This window comes from Neomonachus schauinslandi, chromosome 16 (assembly GCF_002201575.2).
Source record: "Neomonachus schauinslandi chromosome 16, ASM220157v2, whole genome shotgun sequence".
Taxonomy (NCBI): Eukaryota; Metazoa; Chordata; class Mammalia; order Carnivora; family Phocidae; genus Neomonachus; species Neomonachus schauinslandi.
In genome coordinates, this window is record NC_058418.1 from 53666033 (window position 1) to 53687460 (window position 21428).

Consider the following 21428-nt stretch of genomic DNA (forward strand, 5'->3'; position numbering starts at 1 on the left):
CACAGTAAATATAGTGGTAAAGTGTTGTTGGCAAAACTTTGTCCATTCTCTGTTTTTTGTTTTTCTTGAAATTTTGCTTTTGGGAATCTAAAAATATGGCAACCAAAGATTTAAGCTACAGGTATGTAATCTTTTTTCTGTAAAGAATAAATATATGTCTGTAGGATAAATATATGTCTCTTTTGCAGTTACTCAACACTATCAATGTAGCATAAAAACAGCCACATACAAAATGTGAACAAATGGGCTGGGCTCTGTTCCAATAAATTTAGAAAAACAGGCAGAGCTGGATTTGGCCCTCGGGCTGTAGTTAGCCAACTTCTGATCAAAACCATTAGCCACCTCAGCAGTTGGTCAAATTGGGGGAGGGTCAAGGCCAGGGAGAGAAACCAGACATTTTCTTTGGCCTGTTGTTACCATGAGGATGTAATACTTCTTTAGGAAGATAGTACCATGGGATTATTCCATGTTAACTTGGATCAAAGTAAAGATTAACTAAGGAACACAATTCTCAGACAACCACTAAAATATATAATAATTTGGCTTTTGTAGTAATTATCTGGACTACAATTTTTAAGACTTCCTCACCACCCAAAGGTGTATTGGTGTTAAACACTGTATCTTAGGTTGCATTCCTCCAAACAGCGATGGGGATATAGGCTTGGATGCAGCGAGCTAATCTGAGAGATGATTCTAAGACACAGAAGTGAGGAATAAGAAAGAAGGAAAGCCAACAAAGAGCATGTCATTGAGCTGGTTACTGTCATGGGCAGCTGGGGCTCATTACTGCTGGGGCCCCTCAGAAGAATTGTGTAAAACTTGCTTCAGAAGAGTCCCTTTGCTGGATAGGAGGCTGGGGTGTATATCCACTATGCCCATCTTCCATTGATCGAGGGTGACCCCTGGCACCATTAATTTCTCTGTGCTTCCTTGATGAGCCTTTGTGGCTCTGGGGGAGCAACCATGGTTTTGGAAAAGTCCTGAGCAGAATAATAGAGAGGCATGACAGGTGCTTGGACTGGCAGTCTATGCCCAGAGTAGGGCATGAGTTTATAACAGATACCAGTTGCCTCCGTCATATGTTACTGGAAACTTTCTCAGTAGAGCTTATGTTAAAGGAAAGGGTTATTTTATTTTTTATTTTTTATTTTTTTTTTAACCCACTGAGTTTGGTTTAGCACCCACCTGCAGATACTCTCTTTCCCACTAGATGGTACCAGTATGCCAAAGCCCTGGAATGCTGCCGTTGGGCATCATCTTTGACATGGATATATTCCCACTACTTATAAACAAGGAATAAACAAGTTGAGGTTGGAGGAACAGAGTATGGGTGTTTGGGGGACATAAGATGGGAGAAAAGTGGAGGTTGTCTAAACAGTTACCATCGTTCAGTTCTTCACCAACAAATCTTACCACCCATTGAGTGCTCAACACTCTTCTCAGCATTGGGAATACAGATATAAGCAATGTACACAAAGCCCCTAACCTGGTGAGCTTCTGTACTAGTTGGGGGGAGAGACATTAAAAAACAAACAGGCAGATACACGATGTGTGTCACGTGGTGAGTTCTGTGGAAAGCACAGTCCTTCTGATATCTGTCTGCCTGTCTTGTCAGCTTGTAGGGTGATAGATTATTTCCATCTGTTTCTTAAACCCCATTCTGCCACTCAACAACCTCTTGTGATTATGCTTATATGGTTTATTTTCACCACGAGACTGTGAGTATGTGGAAGGCAGAAGTCCTGCTTGGCAGATGGGTGTTGACCAGCTGGAACCCACTGTAGCCCACCTCAACCAACGGCTCATTGGTTTGATTTCATTTGTCGGGAATCATTCTGAATTGTTACTGTTGTTGACACACAATAGAGTTGCATTTTACTCAGGGGTTAGATTATAAAGTCCAGGTTTAAGGCAAACACAGAGTTGTCGTTGACCTTGAAATATCTCAAGTTGCCCATTAAATTGCAGTGTGTGTGGTTTTGCATATGCATCCCTGTACTGTGGTCAGTATGTAACGATGTATAATATGTGCCGTCATGTACAGTGCATAATCAAGAATATGGGCAAGATATAATTTTACAGAATTTAATTGCAGTATTTCAGTTGTTCCTTTCCCTTCTCTTTTTGGTGGAAGAGCTAGACTTCCAGTAGTTAAACGTGCATGTGATAAGACTTTACTGTATTCGTTCTGGTTTCTTAATCATATGATCCCCACCAGGCTGTGTACCGGGGAGGGCGAGAGCTGTGTTCTCTGTGCTCTGTTCGTCTTTGGGTTCCCACTACCAGCCACATGCTCTGGGGCAGGGGAACAGCATACAAGTAATAATAATGCCAGTAGCAGTAATGGAGATGAACATTTAAGTAGTGCTTACTATGAGCTAGGCCCTGTGTGAGTGCTTTAGATGTATTAATTAGCACTTTTAATCCTCCTAAAGACTCTACCATGTATCTACTGTGATTTTAATTCCATTTCACAGATGGGGAAATTCCAGGAGAACTGGATTAAAGGTCACACAGCTTTTGAGCTCTGGCGCTGGGATTCAAACTTGAGCAGTTTCAAAGGCAATGTTGTATGATTGCTTGAAATGGAAAGAATTGTCCAGAACAAGCAAATCCATAGACACAGAAAGCAGAGTATTTGTTGCCTAGGGCCCCAGGTGGGAGGAGCAGGGCATGGAGGGACTGCTCACGGCATGGGATTTCTTTTGGGGAGTGATGGAAATGTTCTGGAATGAGACAGTGATGTGGTGGCACAACTGTGTGAATATACTAAAAACCACAGAATTGTATACTTTAACAGGGTGAAACTTACAGTATGTGGCTTTTGTCTCAATAGTGCCGTTACTCAATAGAAAAGCAAAACTCAGGCAGTCCACCCTCAGGGCTCTTCTGTGGCCATCCCTGAGCTTTCCTACAGGCGCTCACCAAGTGCTAGTGGCGTTCTACTCTCTTTACTTACGTTAACCCTACTATTCCTCAAAAGGGCCCTATCATCCAACCTCCTTTCAGAGATCAGAAAACCGAGGCAGACATATACCGAGGAACTTGGGGCTGGCAAGTGACCCAGGCAGTTCTGGGCCTGAAGCATACTGGTTTTCACACATTTTATTAATTAAAATCAACCCTGGTCAACCAGAGCTACAGGTAACTCGGCTTCTCAGAAATGAAGCAGTGGTTCTTCGCTTTTGTTTTGCAGATTTACAAAGTGCATTAAGATCCTTCTTTTCTCACCAGTTATTATTCCCCTCTGTGCCCCGGTGGGCCTGGTGTAGGGTATTGGCACTAAGACCCGGAGACTATAGGGTCTTAGTGTGTGTTAGAAGGTGTGTTCGTGTGGCTGACTTCTAAAAGTAAGAATAAGTGGTCAGGAACTGGGAGAGAGGGAAGAGGACAAGGGGGAGAGAACTAATTGATATGCTAATTGTCATTGTACTCAAGTTGATACCAGATTGCTGAAAGGATTCATCCAAATTAACAAGAATGTTTGGCACCCCTTGGCTGTTCAGATGAAGACTTCATGGCCTGGCAATGAAAAGATATCTGAGGTCTAGGGCAGGGGAAGGAGCTCTTTGCTCTTACACTTGGCACTCAGCACCTCCAAATTGAGGCCCTCACCCCCACCAAAAACACTCCCCCTTCAGCACCTGCTTCCCCCACCAGACATCTTTTGATTCCCAAACTCTGTAAACATGAGATTTATTCCTCTCTGCCTTCACTCTCGTGTTGATGATTTGTATTTGTCTTTCGTGTTTAAAATGCAGAGTGATGAAGCCATTAGCCAAGCACAGTACAACAGGAAAGGGCAGCAGGGCTTGCCTCTGGATCCAGCCCAGGATGCCTGTTTGTGGTACTGGAGGGTGAGGATTTATAAAGACACAGCAGAGGGACTATAAATATCTTCCGGGTCTCCAGTCTGGAAGAGCAGCTGTGACTTGAGCTGGGACAGGAGCTGGGATTGAAAGTGTTCTGGCTGAGATCTGGCTTCCCAGGTGGCTGGCCTCGGTATGGCAGAGAGTGCTGGGCCACCTAGATTCTTAAAGCCTTCCCAGGTAGCAACAGGTGATTACACAAAACCACACAAGTGTATGATTTTCCAATGTGTTTTGCAAAATGTGTTCTGAAGAGGTACTGGTTCCTTGAGATGTTAATAAGCGTCCTGGAAAAAACAGGTTGCATTAGCTAGTATTTTGGGAAACCCTGGACTTACCCACAGAAATGAAGCAGGTTGTGTTTTGTTTCTCACAATTGAATGTCTCTGAGACTTTATTGTGCATTTGAGTTTCAAAGAGAGACTGCCCCATGCTGCATTTCCAATGCTCTTCTTAAATTCCCAGCGGTAAGGGAACTCTTGCATAGAGTATGTCATGAGATAGTGATGCACAGGGTAAATGTGGGAACAAGCTGTGGACTCTGGAGTCTCAGAGTTTGGGCCTTCACCATCAGGGCCAGGAGTGTCAGCATCACTTGGGAGCTTGTTAGAAAGGCAATGATCCACTCAGCACCTACTGAATCAGAGCTTCTGGGGTGGACCCAGCTATCCCTGTCTTCACACACCTGCCTTCTAGGGGGTTCTGTTGCTCCCTCCAGTTTGAAACCTGCTGCTCCAGTGGGCTGTGGGGAAAGAGAGATCTTTCTGATGTTGTTCTGGGTGAAGGAGGGAAACATGTGTCTGGGGCAGGAAATATGCTCCCCTGAAGAAAGTAGAGATGACAGAGTACAGACCAGAGACATACAGAAGTGGAGGCCAAAGGTTCTGCTCTATCCCATTATGGCCATAAGTATTTACTTCTGGGAGACCCTGAGCTGTGTTCACAGGATGCCTTCAGTGACAGCTGTGGTCTACACAGGCAGACCGGAAGACCTGGGGTGATGACAAAAGAAGTATCTGGGAAGTCTGTGTAGGGGAGGCAAACCTCATCTTAGGTTTTTATCTGAGACTCTTTAAGGAAAAGGAAGATTAACAAGGGAAAAGCCAGCAGCTTATTAATATGTATACCTCCTGTGTACATGGTAGATAACCAGGGAAAAATGAGAAACTCTCAAAAGTGGCTTAGAGCTCCAGTTTAAATACCATCTTAGGCTAAAGACAAGAGAGAGAAAGGTGTGGGGAAGCCAGTTGTGAGGGGTAATGGGGTTGAAAACAAGAATGAGTTTTGTTATGCAGGTTTAAGTCAGTGCCTTCTCCATTGGTAAGGATCTGAAGTTGTCTGTACGGAATAATATCTGTCCTTCTTGGTAGAGGGGAGGAGGGACACCTTTATGAATTCAGGTCTTGTTTTTAGGCAAATAGGAAGAGGGTAGTGAGGTTTTCTTGTACCTCCTTCTTCTCAGTTGCCTTCAGCTTAAAATAATCCTTATGACAAAGTGGCAGGTTTAGGGTGGCATATTCTATCTTTCATCTGACTTAGCAGCCACCCCTTTGATTTTATATGTATGTGTGATTGGTATGTAGTGTATGTGTATGTATGTACATATAATGCATACACATATACACACGTACCACACACATATACACACAGAGGTATACATATATAGTACATGCACACCCATGTAATAGATACACATATATATGTATACACACATATATAACATATACATATAAATACATTTATATGTTCTGTATATACATATGATACCTACCAAGCCCTGGTCACAATTGGCACCTACTAAATTCTAGGCTCTATTCTTTGAATTAAGGTTTCTAAGGTGACCCATACAGATGCAGAGGCTGCAGTTGCTTAACTTGTAGAGATTATAGATCCAAGGGGAGAATGACAGAGAATGACATTGCTGGGTGTTTGCGAAGAGCTAGGTCTATAGCCATTGGGTTTTTTTTTTTTTTTTTTTTAAGATTTTATTTATTTATTTGACAGAGAGAGAGACAGTGAGAGAGGGAACAGAAGCAGGGGGAGTGGGAGAGGGAGAAGCAGGCTTCCAGCTGAGCAGGGAGCCCAATGCGGGGCTCGATCCCAGGACTCTGGGATCATGACCTGAGCCGAAGGCAGACACTTAACAACTGAGCCACCCAGGCGCCCTATAGCCATTGGGTTTTGAATCCCATCCAGAATAATTCTTTGTGTGCCATTACGAATCTTTGCTGATCTTTCTGATATTGCCCATGATTCTTACTTGTGAAATACAGTCTAAACTGGTGGTTCTCAAATGGGGGCAATTGTGCTTCCCAGGGGACATATGGTAATGTCTAGAGACATATTTGCTTGTCACAACTGAGGGAGAAGGAGCTTTTGGCATTTGGTAGGTAGAGGCCAGGGATGCTGTTCAACATCCTACAGTACACAGGACAGCCCCCACCACAAAGAATTATCCCAACCCAAATGTCAGTAGTGTGAGTGTGAGGGAACCAGGTCTAAGTGTAGAGCTTCATGCTCACCCAGCACACAAGAATGACTGTCTCTACCCCATCCCATTCTAGAAGCCACAATCCAAAGTTGGCTCTGTGAAAACTGGTAGCAAGTTACTATCCATGTATAATTTTTCAGAAGGTAAAACCATGACTCTCTGGTAAATAAAAACATTAATTCATTAATTTATGAGGAAACCAATAAGATGCTATGATGGTTTCAAAGGACATTTAAGAAGCTAGGGTATTTCTGAGCAGTTTGACAAAGAAATATTAGGATGAGATTGCTGAGTTAGGGAGAAAAAAACAGTTAATGTGCAACATGCCTAAATCTCGGGGTTATCTGTTCCACTAGACAAATTATTTTTGCTTCTACAGGACAAAAATCGACAAGTGACTGGTAAGTTCACTGAGTCTGGGGACTTCCTTCAAGAGCAAACAACAAGATGAACTATGAACATGTATCTAGACATCTACTGGTGACCTTTGTCCCTGAGTGATATTCAAAGGATTTCCATCAATCGTTATGGCCAGTTTACAAGCTTTGGATAATGTTTTTCTGATTCCTTAAACATGATTTTTAACTTACTAGTGCTGCCTGACCTGACATAGTCTGTGAAATATGGGGCAAAGAAATGGAAGAGTCAGTTGAGGTCTAGGAGGTGGTGGGGGAGGAGAGATTCTGTAGGTCCAGTTGATTGTGTAGATGGCATCTGTTAACTGCCTCCGATGAAGCATGTGCTGTGCTACATGCTTTCATTCAACCCTGTTAGGTGGGACTGACCATCGTCCACATCTACCGATGAGGAAACGGAGTCAGAGGGAGAGTCAGAATGTCAGTAGCAGACAAATGCAGAGTAAGGAGAAAATGGTGTGGGATCAAGACCAAAAGGGGGAGAAATAGAGAAGGAAGGGGGAGTGTTACAAGCTGGAGGGAAGCATGAGTTCAATTTGAGGCAGAGGTACTCATAGCATATTCAGGGGGAAACAAGGAGGCTGTTCTGGGTGACAGTAAATGTGAACACAGTGTGAAATTGGATCAGTGCTACAGGGCTGGCAGCTATTAATAGTATCAGTGTTATTTTAGCCAAAGGATCTCACTACTGCTGCAGGGCAGTAACCCATGGTGGTTAGGAGCCCAGGCCTTGGGGGAAGCTGGAATTGGTTTGGACCTCAGCTCTGGAGGTCTGTGTGGCCATGGGCAAGTGGCTTAACATCTCTGTGCCTCAGTTATCAGGTCTATGAAGTAAGGGCCATGATGCCTACGTGATAGGGCTGGCATGGCAATTCAAGACAACCCTAGAAAATCTTGGTTGAGCAAATGATAAGCCTTTGGGAAATGGCAGTTGGTTCTTTGAGGAGGTGAATAGACAGGATTTAGCAAATGATGGTTATTAGTCATTTGTCTGTAAGTGTCATAGTCTCAGTCTGAGTTCCCCCAAAAGCAGATTCTAGAGGATTTGAGTGCAGTTGATTCACCTGGGAGGTGTTCCAGGGAAAACTGTAGGGGGGTGAGGAGATGAAGCAAGGAAGGGAGGGCAGCCATGTGGAGTGTCTGCTCTTCAGCTAGTTGCTACTGTGGCTGTTTGGACCTTAATTCTCCTGGGGACCCTTGGGAGCCAGTGCAGAACACGTCAGAGTTATCCCACCTGAGGGACACGGGAGCTCCAGACTCTATGCCACAAATCTGGGTGGGCATTGTTTTGGGGCTCTTCCAGGTGGCATTGATTTTGAGCCCTACTGGACTTCTGGGTATGGACTCTGGTCCCAGAGAAAGCCATCAGCAAAGAGGTGTGGAGTTTTTCAGCTGGAAATGGGGCCAGCCTTTTAATGGAAAGGCCAGAGGGATATGGGCTTGGGAGGTGGGAAGTCCTCAGCATCTGCTGTAGTCAGTATCCAAAGGCATAAAAACGGTGATGCCCTTTGGGCCAGGAATCTACATCTGAGAAGTTAAAGAAACAGGGCTAGGTATAAAAAATGATACACAGAAATACTTCTCTGCATTATATGTGATAGCCCGAATTGAGGACAGTAATAATAGTCAACATGTATTGAGTGTTTGCCATGTGCCTGGCTCTCCTAAGTGCTCAACAAATGAGCTAAATTCTAGGAAATGGCAACTGGCTAAGTGACTCAATGGAATATTACACAGGCATTGAAGAGAGGGCATTATGAAAACAACAATGGCATGGAGAAATCGCCTAAGTGAGAAATGATGCAGAGCAGGAGATTCTGTGTGCAGTGGGATTCCTACCAAGCAAAAAAAGCCTCTATATATGGGAAAGGAGGTGACACCTGAAAGGAAATTTGTCAAAATCCTAACTGTGGTTTTGTTTGTGTAATGGGTTTGTGAGTGATTTCTCTCCCTCTAGTTTACAAATCTCCATTGATGTGGTGTATTACATTTACAATGAAAAAAGACAGTAAATGTGAAAAAGTGAAAGAAGGGAAAAAAAACTTGTAAAAAATAGGTTGTGGAGATCCAGCAGAGGTTTCAAAGAAGGGAATGGAAAATGATATTTCAGAAAAATTAACCTGTGGGTGGTGTGGAAATGGATTGGATTGGGGAAGACCCAAGGTAAGAAGTTCAGCTTGTGAGCAAATAAAGGTCACAGGGAGTGTGGAGAGGGAAGGGCCAATTTTAGGATTTGGTGGCTAATGGGATGATGGGGAAGAAAGGGAAAAATGCCAGAAATGATCCCAACATTTTACTTTAAGAGTGCTTTAACAATGATTCTGAGTGATACAGGGATTACTCTGACATTATTTCCCCCATCTATAGTTGCATTGCATGGTGTGTGGTAATCATTTTGAGTATATCTCACTATTAAAACATAATGCAATTTCTTTTTTTTAACATGTTATTTATTTGGGAGAAAGAGCGAGAGAGAGAGAGAAGGAGCAGGGAGAGGGGCAGAGGGAGAAGGAGACTGAGCTGGAAGCCCAAAAACATAATGCAGTTTCATCTAAAAAAGAAAATTAGCAATGGAACAACAAACATATATTGAGCACCCTTTGAGACAGGTTTATTTACATCTACTGTCTCATCTAAACCTAACAACAATCCTATAAGCTATGTTCCTAGTATTTCTGTTTTACAAGTGAGATAAGAGAAGATCAGAGAAATAAAGGCACTTATCCAAGGTCACAAAGAATCCGAGTTCAGATAATTGTTAATTGAACTGTATGTACGTATGCATATATGGATGGATGAATGATGGATGGATGGGTGAGTGGATGGATGGGTGGATGGATGGATGATGGATGGGTGGATGGATTGGTAACCATGTAAGGAGGAAAATGTAGGGTACTATAAAGTCAAAGCAGAAAAGAGGGAATTTTGAGAGGAAAGTTGCAGTTACCTTAGAAGGTAAGGAAGGAAGGGACCTGGAGAAAGCACTATATTCTGCAAGAAGAAGGTGTGGTCACTAGTTCTTTTTATGGGGGCCATTCAAGTAATCACAGTTGCATGGGGGAGCTGAGGGTCCAGGACATTGTGAGGGGAATCTATGAAATGACCAGTCAGACCATGTAGGGGCTCAAAAACAGGTGCAAGCCTAAGGAATAGATACATAAATAGGAAAGAGGGCTGATGTAAGAGAACAAAGGGAAAGGTTGGGGGAGTGGAAGGAGAAATGGAAAAAGTGAAAGCAAAGAAATTGCGGGTTAAGAACGAGGACACCAGACTGCCTGGGCTTGACCCTCAGCTCCGCTGCCCTGTGACCTTAGCGAACCCCAAGACTCCGTTTGCTTCAGTCTCCTCATTTGTAAAATGGGGAGGATAGTAGTAATCCCCATCTCATGGGCTCTTTAGGAGGATGAACTAAAGCATGTGACATTCTTCACACCGTGTCCGGCACACTAAAAATCCAAACCAGGCAGGGATCCTGATGCCTTAATGGTCACAATAAATGCCATTTCCTGGGGAACAACTCCAAGCTATAGATCAAGAAACTGAGATTCAGTCACTTAAAGAATGTGCCCCAAGAAACTATACCTGTAGCCCCAACATTGCACTGCCCGTGACAGCAAGAGGTCAGCTCTCCCTTCCTTTAGGAGAAAATAGATTTTCTGCAAGATCCTGTGCCAAATGTACTTTTTCTTAGTTGGAAACTAACCTTCTGCACTTTGTAATGAGGCATATTGGGGTACACATTTCTGTTGTTCTTTTTGACCAAAGCGTTAATAAACAGAGGCTGCTCATTAAAGCAAAGTTAGAGGAGTTCTGGAGGCATGGGAGATTGGCTAGGGAAGGAAAGTAGTGAAGCACTTGGAAGATTCGGGGGGCGGATGAAGATCCATCAGACCCCAGCAAGCACCGTGAACTCAGTGCTCTTTCTTCATTCCAGAAAGCTTTATGCTTTTATAATTGATGCTTGCAGAAGTCTGCACAGTGCAGACTCGGCATGAGGAATCCTGAAAGCCTTATTAACCCAGCCACTTAGCCTTTATGAGTGCAACCCCTACCCTGGCTATTTTGGCTCAGGATTAGCTGAGCCCCAAAATATTCCACTGTTGGGATGAAGAGGTTCAACTTAATTCATTTCTCTGGTTATTTCTCCTCCCCAATCCCCCTATCTCTCCAGCTCTGGCTGCTGCCAAGCTGCATCAGTGCTCAGCCAGTGCGCTCCTGCCCTGTGCGATCCTATAACCTACCAAGGAAACGTTCTCTCTGAGACTGAGCCACCAGAGAAATTGCATGCCCAGGATTGATTTTGCATAGTGTAAAAATCAATCCACACATCGGGCAGTAGAGGCACCCTCTAAGGCTCCAGTCTGCGAGAGAACTAGTTCAGGCTGGTTGGAGGCCCAGTGGGGCAGGGCGGCAAGCAGATGAAGTCAGAAAGTTAAAAAAAAAATAAACAGAAAAAAGAAGATGAAACTGAGGGGTGTGGTTTGTCAGGCTAGAATGGTTTTTGTCTTTCTGTGTTAATAAGCTTTATCTGGCGCAGCTGGCCTCTACCTTTTGCATAGTTTTGGGGGAAGAGGGAAGTTGTAAAGAGCACCTCCCATTAGACCCATACCCCTGCTGGCAGGAGGGCCCCACGGTGTCACTGTCGGCTTGACATAGTCTCTCCAAGGACAGAACTTCAATTTGCTTTGGTGGGAAGACTAAGAACAATCATTTTTTGTGCTCCAATGATCTTTGTTTAATTAAATGCTACTCTAATCATTAAGTTAAAATAACTAAAATTTAAGGAGCACCATCTATGTGTCGGGCACTCTGTGAGGTACTTATATACACATTGTCTAATTCAAGCCTCTGAATGTCAGAGTTGCTGTGATTCATCTCAGTTCACAGCCAAAGAGTTCAGGGTTTGTGAGGCGTGCTCACATACATCTTCATTGATTATCATTCAGCCTTCCAGGGGCCACAGATGACATTTTGCAGTTAAGGAAACTGAGCATCAGGGACCTGTCTTCCTTAGCGAATAATTGGCAGAACCAGGATTCAAATCCTGGTCTTCTGATTCTATATTGTTGCAATTTTACTGGGAGAGAGAGGTGGTGTATATTCATTAAATTCCTTTTGTGTGCCAAGCGCAGAGAAGAGTTCATTGTTCATTGTCTCAATCTTCAGTCAGGAGGGTGTTGCTTTCCCACTTTACAGATATAGAGACTGAGGCTCAGAGAGGGGAAGCCACTGGAATAAAGCCACAGAGGTAATTGTACGGAGTAGAGCGGGGGCTAATAGCTCTGCATTCCATCCTGTGGGTTTTCTTTGTCCATGGCCATGCCTTCAATAGGAGAAGCAAAGCCGTGTGATTTTCCAGCAGGGACAGTGTGAGGCCTGGATTGTAGGATTCAGGATTGGTTATGGGTATTGACAACTGAACAGGCTGCTAGAAATGTGATCTTGGCCTGGAGGGAAGATCAGACATGACTGAGAATTCAGGAAGGACCAGCTCTAATTTGGGTCCTTTCATCTTGAAGGCTACAAGTTCCAGTTTGCTCTTTGAAAGCAGGATATTGCTGGGGTAACCTATCGTTGCTGCCTTCCTTCTGCCAGTCACAGTCATAAAAGCGAAGTTCTAAGAACATGCTAACGTCACAGCACTTTCTAAGGAGATTGTTGTTCTGAGCAAGGCTCAGGTTCTGGGAAGGGAGGATCAAGTTGTAGAGTTGGATCTCTATTTTTCTGGAGTCTTGTGCTTTGGGAAAGCATTATTGGTTTGTCATTCTGGGCTGTCACCAGTGTGACACCTCCAGGCTCTGAAAAGTTCCAGGAAAAAAACAGACCCTCTAGCATTTTCTAGCAGGTTCTATTTCTCACCTGGGACAGGATTGTGCATGTGCTTTTTATTCATGACAAGATGAGAAAAGCTTGGTTAAATAAGGATCAGCTGCTCTTTATACATCTTCTTCTCTGATTGATAGCATCAGAAAGCCATTCATCTGGTTTGAAGATAGACAGGTGGTTGCCGTTACTACACCGTGAGCTTTTGAAGTTTGCTCTGTGATGTGATTACAGCACATACTTAGCTTGTGCTCCAGGGGGTAAAGTTGACCTTTGATCCTACTTCTCATTTAAAAATCACAGATCTTGGAAAATGAACCAATCTAGGAAGATGCTGGAAGCTACATTTGCTGCTGAGGTTGGCTGCCAAACCAATTTAGTTAGCCTGCTTTACCTAGAATTCTGATTCTTCTGATTAAAACAGATGACCTTTAGAGGCTTTTTTTTTGTCCTCAACAATCTTGGAAGGACATCTGGCCTTTTGTGAGTTCCAGTGGGAATCCCAGAATCACGGCACTACTGTGGGTTCCAAATGAGGAAAGTGTGCTGAACAAAGTATTGATCAGAAGAAATTCAAGACCATTGTCCAAACTGAGGGTGCATATTCTTTACCCTTTTTTTTCCTTCCTTCCTTCCTTCCTTTCTTCCTACATTCATTCAACATTTATAGAGTACCTATCATGAGCCAGTTCTGTGATGAGAGCTGGTGATAAGGAGGTAACCAAATTTTAGTTTCTGATCCCAGAATCTTATAATTCCGAAGGTGAAACAGACAAGCTCGCCAACTTTGTCAAGACCAGATGAAAGGGTCTGGGAGCAAAACCGCTTTGGAAAACAGTTTGATTTTAGCTTTGGTAGATATCACCAGGTAGTTTTCCAAAGTGGTTATAAAGAAGGCAGGAAGGGGCAGGCTTCTGAGAACCTGATAGTGTTTTATTTTTTGTCCTCAGTGCTGGTTGCATGGCACCTTGTGGAAAATACTGAACTGTATAACGAGGGTTTTGCACACTTTCTGTAATGCCTTGGCTTAATTTAAATGAAAAATAAAGAAATGAGGTGTTATCAGCTTCAGGCCCTTTGGGAGCACAGAGGAGGAGAGACTGGCCCTGCTTGGGGGAGGAGAGGAGAGAGAGAGATTGAGGAAGGCTTTCTGGTGGAGACAGTGTTTGAACTGGGCCCCGAAGTATCAACAGGAAGTAGGCAGTCAGAAAATGGGACTGGAGGTGCTTGCACAAAGCTCTCAGTGGGAATGAAGGCATAACAGGGAGGGACCTGGCAGCTGGGGCTGACGGGGTGTGAGGGGGCTTCAGGGGAGGGGACTGGACAGCTTCACAGACAGAGTGTCCTGAAGGTTCTGGGAGCCATGAGGGATTTTTAAGCAGCAGAGTGGCACTGTCAAGCCTGGGTTTTCGAATCATCAGTATGCTTGTGCCTACATGGGGGCTGAGAATGGGAGACATGTAGGTGCCTTTTGCAATCGTTCCAGAGAGGAGGGCTGAAGACCCCATTCAAGGCACTGAGGGAGGAGAGGAGGAGGCAGATCAGAGATCAGAAGATATGAAATCAGTGAGACTTGTTAAGAAGCTGCAAGTTGGGGGTCGGGGAAGAGATGGGGAAATTGGGTTTCTTCTCCAGCCTGGCCTCTGGTGAGAAGCCCTTGAGCCTGAGAGTCAATTTCCCTTATTACATAAAACCATGAAGATCTTCATTAGTCATTCCAGAAACATCTATTTCATGCCTGTGATGTGCCAGGCAGTGTGGGAGGCTGTGAAGCTACAGAGATGGAAGGCACCAATTCTTGGCCTCAAGGAGCCACCTGTGGAGTGTAGGGGGGCAGCAGATCTGATTCTCTCTGCCTTAAACCTCAGACAGCATGTTTAAGTTTACATGATGGTGCTAGTGTCTTATTCGATTCAAGGTCAGTTCCCTGGGCCCTGTAGCGTCAGTGATATGGCATTCCCCAAATCCCTTGCAGAAAGGATCATTCTTTCCCCTTGAGTAGTTTTGAGCCAAGCATGTAATATTGCGTGAATGTTTGAAAACTTCTCCTGGTTCTCAGAATGCAATTCTGACAGTGCTGAAGGCTGCCAATTAAATGAAGATTTAGATAAAGGCTGTGTGGGAGAGGGAACGTAATATTCTTAAACCTAATAATGGTTTCCTTCTGTCTTTTTGAAGCTCTCAAATAATCCTGATTGACTGGCTCTCTGCTTTGGGCATTCCCATTTACTGGACAATCTAATAACATTTAAAATGTTTGACAACCTTTATTTGGGGGCAGACATCCCCAGGGGAGCAGGCTGTGGGTAAGGATATGAATGCTCTACAGTTAAAAAAGAGGAACCAGGATTTAAATAGGTTCTTTCTACATTCAGAACAAGTCCCCTGCATGCTGAATAGCAGGGGACACAGAAGGGGCAAGAACAGGCTCTCAGATTATAATATTAAACATGGGAAACATGTAATGACTGCTGTATGTCTTGCCTTGAGCTGAGTGCTTTCTTCATATCACCTCATTACTCCTCAGAGCAGCAATGAGGTGAGTGCTAGAACTGTACCCGTTATGCAGATGAGGTAGCTGAGACCCAAGGCCATGCAGCTAATAAGCCATGAACTGATAATTCTCCAGCTTGTGCTCATTCTTTTGGCTCTGGAGTATATAGGCTGGGCTCCAGGGATTGGAGAGGGAATTCAGAAAGAAATCCAAGACAATTTCCCTCCCTTTCCCATTGTATCAGAGGATTCATCTACTTATACATTCATTAATTCAACACATTTATTGAGTGCCAGATATGGTAAGCACCAAGAAAACAGCAATGGACGCAGCCAAGTCCCTGCTTCATAGACCTTTTGTTTTAGTAGAAGCAAACATTAAAGAAGGTCCATTAGTCATAAGTGCTGCACAAAACCCAAGGCACCATGACGGATAAAGTGGGATGATGATGCTCTTTTTAACAGTGCAGAAACTGAGGCCCAGAGTGGGCAAGGGCACTCACATAGGAAGCAATGGAAACAGGATGCCTTAGGGTAACAGCTCACTAGGCAAGGGCTTTAAATTTCAGCTAGCATTTAGTGGGCACCAGCTACGTGCCAGGGTCTTCACAAGGTTCTAAGACACCGCAACATACCCTTTAGAACCTGGCACATTTCCAGGCCAGTGGGGGAGACAGAGAGTTAAGCAGAAAGTTTATGTGCAGAATGGCAGGTGCTGGGCTGGTGGGATGAGCTCTGATTTTAATTTGGGAGTACAGAGAAAGAGCATCTGGCTCAGTCGGGGTGGGGCAACCAAAAGGTGATAGCTGGTAGTGGGTACCATATTGGAGATAGTCAAAGCTGGGAGTTGTGGGTTGGAGAGGGGGATTCTAAGTCAAGAAATCAGTGGTTCAAAGGTATAGGGTGGAGAGAGAATGTGAGCCAGCTCAGCATGGCTGGAGAGAGAGAGGCAGGAATACACCTGCTTGCATTTAAATGGGGTTTGTGTGTGTGTGTGTGTGTGTGTGTGTTTTGAAGACTGTGATGAGATAGGAGGCTGGAGAGGGAGGGAGGGAGGGTTGCACCTGGTTGCATTTATTTTTTTCAATTTTCAAATAGGCTTTATTTTTAAGAGCAGTTTTAGGTTCACAGTAAAATTGAGTGGAAGGTACAGAGATTTCATGGATACCTCTTGCCCCCACATATGCACAGCTTCCTCCACTATCAAACTCTTGCGCCACAGTGGTACATTTTTTACAACGGATGAACCCACGTTGACACATCATTATCACTCAAAGCCCATGGTTTACATTAGGGTTCACTCTTGGTGTTGTACATGCTCTGGGTTTGAAAAGTGTACAATGACCTGTATTCATCATTATAGTATCATATAGAATATTTGACTACCCTTAAAATCTGTGTTCTGCCTTTTCATCCCTTTCTCTTCCCTAACCCCTAGCAACTACTAATTCTTTTACCGTCTCCATAGTTTGCTTTTTCCAGAATGTCACGTATAGTTGACCCTTGAACAGTGTGGGGGCTAGGGGCACTGAATCCCTGCACAGTCAAAAATCTATGTGTAACTTTTGACTCCTCAAAAATCTAACTACTAATAAGCTACTGTTGACTGGAAGCCTTACTGATGACATAAACAATTGATTGACACATATTTTGTATGTTACAGGCATTATATATGGTATTCTTACAATAAAGTAAGCTAGAGAAAAGAAATTGTTATCAAGAAAATCATAAGGAAGATAAAATACATTTACAGTATTGTATTTATGGGAAAAGTCTGCATACAAGTGTACAGTTCAAACCTGTGTTGTTTAAGTTGTTGTCAAATGTAATTGGAATTATACCTTTTCGTATTGCCTTCTTTTACATAGTAATATGCATTTAAGATTCCTCCATGTCTTTTCATGGCTTAATAGCTCCTTTCTTTTTATAGCTGAATAATATTCCATTGTCTGGATGTATCACAGTTTATTTGTCTATCCATTTACTAAAGGACATCTTGCTGGCTTTCAAGTTTGGCAATTATGAATAAAGCTGTTATAAACATTTGTGTAGACATGAGTTTTCAACTCCTTTGGGTAAATAAATACCAAGAAGAGCAATTGCTGGAACATATAGTATGTTTACTTTTGTAAGAAACCGCCAAACTGTCTTCCAAAGTGGCTATAACATTTTGCATTCTCACCAGCAATGAGTGAGATTTCCTGTTACTCCATATAGTCATCAGAATTTGGTGTTGTCGGTGTTTCTGATCTTGGCCATCCTAATAGGTGTGTGGTGGTATCTCATTGTTCTACTTTGCAGTTTACTAATGACATAGAATGTTGAGCATCTTTCCATATGCTTATCTGCCATCTGTATATCTTCTTTGGTGAGGTATCTGTTAATGTCTTTGGCCAATTTTGTAGCTGAGTTGTTTGTTTTATTATTGTTGAGTTTTAAAAGTTCTTTGTATATTTTGGAAAAAAGTCCTTTATCAGATATGTCTTTGCAAATGTTTTCTCCTTGTCTATGAACTGTTTTCTCATTCTCTTGAGAGTGTCTTTTGCAAAGCAGAATTTTTAAATTTTAATAAAGTTTAGCTTATCAATTCTTTCTTTCTTAGATCATGCCTTTGTTGTTGGATCTAAAAAGTCCTTGCTATACCCAAGGCCATCTAAGTTTTCACCTATGTTATCTCCCAGGAGTTTTATAGTTTTGTGTTTCACATTTAGGTCTCTGATCCATTTTGAGTTAATTTTTGTGAAGGATGTAAAGTCTGTGTCTAGACCTTTTTTTTTTTTTTTTTTTTTATGTGGATATACAGTTGTTCTAGCTGGATAGTCTTTGTTGAAAAGACTACCTTTGCTCCATTGTATTGCCTTTCTTCTTTTTCAAAGATCAGTTGACTATATTTATGTGGCTGTGTATTCCACTCTAGTCATCTTTTTGTCTGTTCTTCCACCAATACCACATTGTCTTTATTATTGTAGTTTTACACTAAGTCTTGAGTTTGAGTTGTGTCAGTTCTCTGTCTTTGCTCTTCTTCAGTGTTGTGGTGGCTATTCTGGGGATTTTGCCTCTCCATATAAACTTGAGAATCAGTTTATTGATACCTGCAAGATGACTTTCTGGGATTTTGATGGGGATTGTGTTGACTCCATAGATCATGTTGGGAAGAACTGACATGTTGCCAATGTTGAGTCTTCCTATTCATAAACATGAAATCTCTCCCCATTTTTTAGTTCTTTAATTTTTCTCAACAGAGTTGAGTAATTTTTCTCATATAGATTTTGTACATATTCTGTTTGATTTATACTTAAGTATTTCATTTTGGGAGGGTGCTAAAATATATGGCATTATGTTTTTAATTTCAGATTTCTCTTGTTCATTGCTGGTATATAGGAAAGTGATTGACTTTTGTATATTAATATTGTCTCCTGAAAACTTGATATAATCATTTATTATTTTAAGGAGTTTTGTTGATCCCTTCAGATTTTGTACATAGACAATCATCAGAAAACTTAGTTTTATTTTTTCCTTCTCAATCAGTGCACCTTTTATTTTATTTTCTTGTCTTATTGCATTAGCTAGGACTTCCAGTACAATGCTGAAAAGGAGTGTTGAGAGGGGACCTTTTCCCCTTGTACCTGATTTTATCAGAAAGGTTTTGAATTTCTTACCATTAAATATAATGTTAGCTGTAGGATTTTTGTAGATGCTATCTATCAAATCAAGTTCCCCTCCATTCCTACTATGCTGAGAGTTTCTATTATGAATAGATGTTGGATTTTTCCAAGTGCTTTTTTTTTTTGGACCTATTTATATAATCATGTGATTTCTGTTTTTTAATTTGTTTACATGATGGATTACATTAATTGATTTTTAAATGTTAAGCCAAACTTGCATACCTGGGATAAATTCCATCTTGGTTGCATTTTAATATACTTACTTCTTTCTTTATCTGTCTCGAGAGAGAGTATAGCCCAGGGTTTAAGACTAGAGTCAGGCTGCCTGAATTAAATTGTACCTCTATTGTTTACTAAGCATGTGAACTTGGACAAGTTATTTAACTTCTTTGTGCCTCACTTTCCACATCTATTAAATAATGTAAAATAGTACTGATCCCAAAGGGTGGTTGTGAAGATTAAATTATACCTGAAGAGCTCAGGACTCTACCCAGTACATGGTGGATGCCATGATGGTTTGCTATGCTTATTTTTCTCCCTTTAAATGTATGCTTAGTGTGTTTTGTTTCTCTTTGCCTTCTCAGTGCCTATGACAATAGAAAAATAGATCCTCAACATAAAAAGCACAATGGGAAAAGTGTAATTTTTTTCCTTTGTGTATATATGTGTGTGTGTGTTTGTGTATGTGTGTGTGTATGTGTGTGGTTAGAATTCTATAATTGTACTTTGATAAATTATCCCCCAAGAAGGTTGTCAAGGGGATGAATTTTCTTGTATTTCTCTGATCATAGCCCTGAAAATATTCTCCATTTTCTTATGGTGACTTTCATCTCTTCCTGGTCATCATGCTGAGTTGTTCATAGCACCTGCAAACAGCCTACCAGTGAGGTGAATAGGTTTTGTTATCCCTATTTTATACAAAATTATACCAGAAGAAAAAAACATGTAGTTGCTGATAGGGTTGATACAACTTCTTCAAAGATTTAGCATCATCTGTGTTCAGCATCTAGATGGTATAACTTCTCTATTTCACCTTGGTCCCACTACTCCTTTTTCCATTTTTACAGCGTTGGAGTCAGAATGCTCTGAATACTCTACCCCAAAGGTAGAAACATGTAATTCCTAAACAGATATGAATAAGATTGGTGATAACAATAGAAAGATGGTTTTGGCATTGAGAGGGAAATGCCAGAAGCAAGGCTATAGAAGCACAGTGTACTAGCTGAGCTTATGTGCTGTGTGCATTTGTACAAAATTATTAAAAGTAGTAGTGTGTATCTACTCCCACATAGAAATTGGTACAAAAGAATTTGTAAAAATAGACATTTTAGATAAGGAAAGAGTATATACTGGCTGTTGCAAACAATATGAAAACCATATATATGAACAGAACTCCCCTATGGGAATTTTCCTTAAAAAATGATCCTAAAGAGAAAAAACAGCATGTCCACAGGAATTCACCCCAGGCTAGGTACTGTGTGAGGCACTGGGAACACAACAATGAGTAAGACGGGCTTGAGGACTCATGAAATGTCATGACAAAATGGGAAAATCTGAACATTAGGGCAAGGTTTCTCCACGGTAGCATTGTTGTCATTTGGACCAGATGATTCTGTGTGACAGGCACTATCCTGTGCATAGTAGGAGGTCTTGAAACATCCCTGGCCTTGACCCACTAAACCCACTCCCCACCACCCGTGACAACCAAAAATGTCTCCAGACATTGTCAAGTGTCCCCTGGTGGGGGGTACAAAGTCATTCCATACTGAGACCATTGCTTTAAGAAACAGTTAAGAAGTGATGGAACATCCATTCAATAGAAGACTAAAACTGTAATGGGGAGGCTTATACAGTAGCATTGGAAAAAAATGATGTTAATTTTTAAAAGCAGAAAGCATGACTTCATTTACTCTATAGATTGCAACCAGCTTGGCTGAGGTTCTAGGTTCAGAGGAAGCTGTTGGGAAAAGGAGAGAAGAAAGGTGGCCCAGAGACCATGGGGTCCAGGGAACCTCAGTGAACTGAGTATACTGGTTTGTCTAGGATTAAGAACCCAGAGATAAACATGGGTCAGGCAGATACAAGTAAAACATGAGAGCATGGAAATTGGGTGTCAAAAGTGAGTTAAGCCAAGGCAGACAAACATGGGTCTATCAGGGGTGATATGTAAAATGTTTCACAACAAAATATGGCAGAGGAGCCACCAATCATAATAGCCATGTGCCAAGACCACCCAGGATGGGCATTCCTGCACCTGCCAGGGTGTGGGGGAAATCCCACTGGTGAGGGAACCCCTGTTGACCAGAGTCAGTCAATCCAGCCAAGGTCCAACAGGGGCACAGGGATTAATCATAGATCAAGACCTGGTAAAACAGAAAGTCAGAGGCCAGGGGTGATGTGGAAGAAATAAGACCTAGGGACCAGGAGAAAATCTGCTGGAGGGTTGAGTTATATTGAGTCCCATTCACTGCATACCTGGAACCAAAGACACCAGAGCAGCTTTAGACATAAATTATGTATACACATGAACAAAGACAGAAAGAGAGCACAGAAAAATGAAAACAGTTTGATATGATGGGCTTTCAGCATTGTGGGTGATTTTCCTCCCCTTCCTTTATTTAGAGTTCTGTTGATGCTGCTACAGTTTTGTTCCGGCAGTAAAAGTAAAATA

General features: G+C 42.3%; 1 protein-coding gene across 1 annotated transcript in view; it reads left to right on the forward strand.

Annotated features, from left to right (window-relative positions):
• The window catches only part of CDH13 (cadherin 13), a 1026047-nt gene that overhangs the window by 11505 nt on the left and 993114 nt on the right, over window positions 1-21428 (forward strand). Inside the window, exons 2-3 of the mRNA XM_044921967.1 lie at window positions 7613-7627; window positions 9144-9157. Of these exons, the coding sequence (XP_044777902.1) occupies window positions 7613-7627; window positions 9144-9157 (29 nt within the window). The remainder of the gene's footprint in view (window positions 1-7612; window positions 7628-9143; window positions 9158-21428) is intronic.